Raw genomic sequence first — 6,026 nt, 5'->3', positions numbered from 1 at the left:
GAGGACGGGGAGCTGGGGACCCTGTTATAACCGAGGACGGGGAGCTGGGGACCCTGTTATAACCGAGGACGTGGAGCTGGGGACCCTGTTATAACCGAGGACGGGGAGCTGGAGACCCTGTTATAACCGAGGACGGGGAGCTGGGGACCCTGTTATATCAGAGGTTGGGGAGCTGGGGACCCTGTTATAACCGAGGATGGGGAGCTGGGGACCCTGTTATAACCGAGGACGGGGAGCTGGGGACCCTGTTATATCAGAGGACGGGGAGTTGGAGACCCTGTTATAACTGAGGACTGAGGACAGGGAGTTGGGGGCCCTGTTATAACCAAGGACGGGGAGCTGGGGACCCTGTTATAACCAAGGACGGGGAGCTGGGGACCCTGTTATAACAGAGGACAGGGAGTTGGGGACCCTGTTATAACCGAGGACGGGGAGCTGGGGACCCTGTTATATCAGAGGACAGGGAGCTGGGGTCTCTGTTATACCTGAGAACGGGGACTTGTGCCTTCCGAGGTGCTGGGGACTGTCGGCCATTAGAAGCCCTCCCTCGTCTGCTGACTCAGTGCTCCAGACTGTGCGTCTACCTCCCTCCCCTGACAACAGGGTCCGGGTCTGCCGTCAGTGTGTTGTGTTGTTGGTGGGCTGGGACCACGCTTCTCAGAGAGTCCCGTCCTTACACGTTGAGTACACAGGTTTTCCTCGGGCCTGGAGATTCCAGGGCCCTCCCAGCTGTGACCCACCCTGCAGACAGGCAGCACCCCCATGTTCGTGCACGTGAGGCCAAGGCCCGGGTGGCAGAGTGGGATCTGAGTGACATCACTGCTCTGCATGTGGACCGCCCAGAGCATTCTGGCTCAGTCTGTAGGCTCAGCTCCTCCAAGGCTGTTCTCACGCTGGGACGTTCGCAGCTAGAGCAGCTGTGCCCTGTGCACGGGGACAGAAGGTCCTCCCAGCTCAGTGGTGTTGGGCAGGCGGGCCGTAAGTTCACCTCCCAGGGGAGATCTGGACCTTCTTGGAGATACCTACAGATGTCCGCTGCCCTCACACCTCAGCTCAGGTGCCCTATGGCTGGTCAGTGACAGGTGCTCTGGGGCTTCACTGCGCAGACACACTTGAGGTGAAGAAGGTTCTGGAAGGCCCTCCGCTGGCCATACACTGATGGCTGCTGGTGGTACCTGCTTGTCAGTGTCCTTGTTCCCTCTGGGATTGTCAGTTCACCTTTAACATTGAAGAGGCCTCGTTCTGGAGCGGGAGCCTGAATCAAGCTCTGCTCAGGTGGAAGTGGGGTATCTCATCGCCGGCATCTTGACAGTTGGCAGATGATAACACGGAGCCCACGCCATCCCCTCTGTGGTGGGATCCTGTCCCTGCTGGCATGCCCCCTGTAGAATCTTCGTATTCAGTCGGAGAGGTTTGAGGAGGAGAGAGGGGCCTGGTGTGTTGCCCCACAGCCCTCCTCCTCCATTGTCCAAATTGTTCTCCCGGAGTGCTGAGGCTGCTCGGGGTGTGGTGTGGGTGCCAAGCTTGGGGCTCTTGCGGGGCAGGGAGCTTGGAGGGGCTCCGAACACAACTCCACTGCTGCCGGTTTTTCTGGAGGGCACTGGGCCAGCGCCGGCCCCAAGCCCTTCTGCCTTGGCAGCCCGGGGCCTTAGCGTGTTGTGAGCATGGTTTGTGGGGGCCTTAGAGGAGCAGTGACCTCACAGCCTGCTGGTCGCAGCTGCTGGAAGTGGGGGACAGGCAGCGTATTGGCTCTGGTGGTTTTTGTGGGTCCTGTTTCCTGGCATTGGGTTTTTACTGTAGATTTCAGGTTTTAACAGCATTTGATGGACCCTGGAAGTTGGGGCTTGTCATCGAGTGACCCGAGGGCCTTCAGGTCTCTCCTGCAGGTCCTAGTTTTGGGTCCTGGATATTCCGAGGCCTCTTGGCAGGGGCACTGGACCTAGGTCTGCATCACTGTCTGTGTGGGGGTCTGGGCTGCTGTCAGCACTCAGCTTGGGGTGGGTGAGTAGACTGGTGGAGCTGCTTCAGATGGGAGGGGCATTCGGCCATCCCTGGGCCTCCCTCCCCTGGGCCCCGTCCCTGGGCTGGGCTGGAGGAGCTCTGCCCCCCCTTGGTCTCTCTTACTGTGTGCTGGTTGTGTTCACAGCACTGCCCCTCGGCCGGGAAGGCTTTAGGTAGCTGTGTTCCAGGAACCAAGGTCCCCCGGTACTCAGTGATGGGGGAGTGGACGGGTGGGCACGACAGCGGTCACACCCCACCTGTAGAAGGCATCTACAGGCTGCTCGTGTAAACTAGAAGGACGAGAGGTCTGAGTAACACCGTTTGGGGAGTGCATCCTGACTCGTGTTTGGTCCTCTGCAGAAAGCTCCAGCGAAGCCGTGCCCTTGCAGCGGTCCCAGTCTCTGCCACACTCCTCCACTGGGGCGCTGAGTGGTGGGGCGACTGACCACAGTGCCCTCAGCTGCTCGGCTCTGACCGAGAGGGAGGCCTCCCGGCTTGACAAGTTCCAGCAGCTGCTCGCCGGCCCCAACACAGACCTTGGTGAGTTCCTTTTTGTAGCTGAGGATTCTGGGAGACTCCTGTCCCATGTGAGCACTTTCCTTCATCCCCATGGCAGCATCCTGCCTGCCCTATACTGGTCTCGGGACACTTTACCTGCTGTGGGCTCAGGCGTCCGTGGAGAGTGACCCACCGTGATGTTGCGCAGGGCCTGGTCCTGTGTGGACGGTCAGGCGCTGCCCCATGATGCTTCTGTCTGTGTGCGCCCTGGCCCCACGCTGAGGGGAGACCTGTGTTCAGTCACCACAGCTGACACCCGAGTCTGGTCTCCGAAGCCCTTTCTGTACTGGGCGTCTGCTGGGTGTAGAGTGGGATGGGGGGATGAGGAGGGACTGGGCCTGAGCCAGCCAGCAGGACAGCTCAGCTGGGTGGGGATGCGCCTCTTGGCCAGCAGGGGGCGGATGGGGCACACACATGGCCTGGGTCAGTCCAGGACGTCTGGAGACTACTGCTGCTGTTGCTGGTGGTAGAGGAGAAGGGCCCCTAGTGTCTCCTAGGCTGTCATCGTTATAGCAGTAGGTCCCCGGGGCCCGTGCAGTGTGAGAGCTCTGACCCTGAGGGCTTGGATGAGGTCCCATGCTGGGGATGGCAGGGGACAGCTCTTGAATGGGGATTTTAATGGTTTGAATGAATAACATCGTGTTCATGTTAAAAACGTTGAAAGCATGACAAGGTGGATGGTGGAAAAGGGGTCGTCTCCCCTGCTATCCCCCTCACGGTTCCAGGGAGCTGTGCACCTTGTGTTCTGAGGTAATTTCCTGTTTGTGGAAAGGCTGCCCCTCTGCCATTCTCCACGGGGGTGTACATGTGTGAGTGGACATTGTCTGTCGGAAGCACCGTAGGGTTTGATGGGGTGTCCGTAGCCTTTCAGCCGTTAAGACTTGGCTGTGGTTCCAAACAGTGAGCCCTTCTTTTCTGTGATCACTGTTGTCACTTGGTTCTGTTGAATTGGTTCTGACTCATCGCAGCCCGAGGTCCAGCAGAACAGAACACCGCCCAGTCCTGTACTGTCCTCACTGTTGTTGCCACTCTGCGAATCCATCTTCTTTTGGGAGGTCGTCCTCTTTTTGGTTGACCCTCCACTTTACCAAGCATGATGTCTTCCAGGGACTGATCCTTCCTGGTAATATGTCTGAAGTTTGAGAGACGAGGGTATGTGGTGGCTCTCTGTGATAAGCACTGGACTGTCAACCACAAGGTCGGCGGTTTGAGCCCATCACCCACTCTAAGGGAGAAAGCGACGCTTTCCGCTCCTGTGAAGAAAAGCCCATGAAACCCTTTACAAGGTCACTATGAGTCAGAACTGACTTAACAACACGAGAAACCGAGTCTCGCCATCCTGACTTCGAAGGAGCTTTCTGGGTGTACTTCCGCCAACTTCCAACACAGATTTCTTTGTTCTCCTGGTAGTCCTTGGTACTTTTAATATTTTCTTCCAACATCATAATTCAAATGCGTCTTTCTTCTATGATCTACCTTATTCATTGTTGAATTTTTACATGCATATGAGATGGAACTGTAAGGTCAGCAGTTCGAAACTACCAGCTGTTACGTGGGAGAAAGATGAGGCTTTCTGTTCCCATAAAGATTTACAGCCTCGGAAACCCTGTGCAGGGTCGCTATGAGTCGGAACCGACTCCACGGCACATAACCACCACCACCACAACAACCACCACAACATGAGATGATGGAAAATACCATGGCTGTGTCAGGTGAACCTTAGTTCACCTTGAACCATGTCACGTGCAGCAGATTTGTCTAAGGCAGTGGGTCATTTGATTTCTTGACAGCTGCTTCTATGAGCGTTGATCGTGGATCCAAGCAAAATGAAGTCTTTGACAATCTCGATCTTTTCTCCATTTATCAGGATGTGATTTATTGATCTGGATGTGAGGATTTTTTTTTTTCCTTTGTATTGAGGTGCAATCTGTGTAGGCTGTGCTCTTTGATTTTCATCAGTATGTTAAGTCGTCTTCACTTTCAGCAAGCAGGGTTGTATCATCTGCATATCTCAGGTTGTTAATGAGCCTTCCTCCAGTGCTGATGCCATGTTCATCTTCTTATCACCCAGCTGCTTGGATTGCTATGTTGGGGCGCATTGCTTCTAGCCCCTCGGCCTGAAGGACTCCTCTTCTGGCACTGTCAGACAGTGTTCGCTGCTATTCCGAAGGGCTTCAGGGGCTGCCTTTCAGAAGAGCCCCTTCACTCCTTCTTCCTAGTCTGTCTTCGTCTGGAAGCTCATCTGAAACCTGTCCACCCTGGGTGACCCTGCTGGTATTTAAAATACCAGCGGCATAGCTTTCAGAATCACAGCAACATGCCAGCCATCACCGTATGACAAGCTGACAGGTGTGTCATCAGAATCAGGAGGTTTACCACAAATACAACTCTGTGACTGGACCCTCAGCCCATAGTCACTGGTTTGCCAGTCGTTCCCAAATTCTCTGTTACGTGTTTACCCTTAGTTCGGGGACCTGTGCAGGGCGGCATGCTGCTTGTGGTTGTCGGCACGCTTGGTGTCCTCTCAGTGGGCTGAGCTGCGCAGCCTTCCTCTGTGTCTCTTGATTGCGGTGCCTCTGAAGTGAGCAGCCCGGCTCGTCTGTGGAGCAGCCCTTGGTTCACTTTGTTTGAGGGCCTCATGATGATGAGACCCCAGCTGACCGTCCTGGCGGAGCGTCCCTGACGAGGGCTGTGAGCGTGGTATAATGCTGCTGTGTCCTGAGACGGACTGCGGGGTGAGGTCGTGTCTGCTTGGCTTCCTCTTTGTCTTGCTGTTGAGAAGTAACCCTTTGTCTCTGTCTGGTAGCTTGTGACCCCTGCATACGCACCATGTTCCCATTCTCCATGTGACTGCTGACTAGCACCGCACCATTCACACCTCATCTGTCAATGTGTAGTGTGTGTGTCTCCATCAGCACATGTCATCCGGCTCAGCTCTGTGCCACCTCACCAGCAGGGGGCGCACACCGCTTTCTCCTAATTCCCTGTTGTTTCCAACAGTTGGAGAGCCGCCATCCTGCTGACTGAGGTGGGGACTTTCACTGCCTGGCCCAGACCCAGCCAGGGTGAGGGAAGCGTGGTAATGCTCCCGTGGCTTGTTTTGAGCACCTGGTGGTGTGCTCGTTAATAGGTGCTACTATGTCAGTCCATCAAGAAGCTTTGGTAGCGTAGTGGTTATGAGTCGGGCTGCCAACCTCAAGGTCAGCAGTTCAAAACTACCAGCTGTTCCATGGGAGAAAGATGAGGCGTTCTGCTCCCGTAAAGATTTACAGGGTCACTATGAGTCAGAACCGAGTCCATGGTACTTAACAACAACAACATGGGGGAGGGGGAACTGCTCTCTTTTGTGCTGACCCTCCACTTTACCAAGTGTGATGTCCTTCTCCAAGGATTGGTCTCTCCTGATGACCTGTCCAAGGTACGAGAGGCCAGGTCACCCCACCCTCACAGGGACAGAGCGTTGTGGC

The 6,026-nt window shown here is 55.6% G+C and overlaps 1 protein-coding gene across 2 annotated transcripts in view; it reads left to right on the top strand.

Moving 5' to 3' along the window:
• TBC1D22A (TBC1 domain family, member 22A) overlaps positions 1 to 6,026 on the top strand; it is a 288,569-nt gene that overhangs the window by 24,073 nt on the left and 258,470 nt on the right. Inside the window, exon 4 of one of the 2 annotated variants that reach the window (XM_006866827.1) lies at positions 2,362 to 2,541. The exons of the other annotated variant lie outside the window; for it this stretch is intronic. Within the exon in view, the coding sequence (XP_006866889.1) occupies positions 2,362 to 2,541 (180 nt within the window). The remainder of the gene's footprint in view (positions 1 to 2,361; positions 2,542 to 6,026) is intronic. 2 annotated transcript variants of the gene reach the window in all.

Source organism: Chrysochloris asiatica, unplaced genomic scaffold (assembly GCF_000296735.1).
Source record: "Chrysochloris asiatica unplaced genomic scaffold, ChrAsi1.0 scaffold00097, whole genome shotgun sequence".
Classification (NCBI taxonomy): domain Eukaryota; kingdom Metazoa; phylum Chordata; class Mammalia; order Afrosoricida; family Chrysochloridae; genus Chrysochloris; species Chrysochloris asiatica.
The sequence above is the reverse complement of the archived record's forward strand: the minus strand, read 5'-3'. Positions and strand labels throughout refer to the sequence as shown.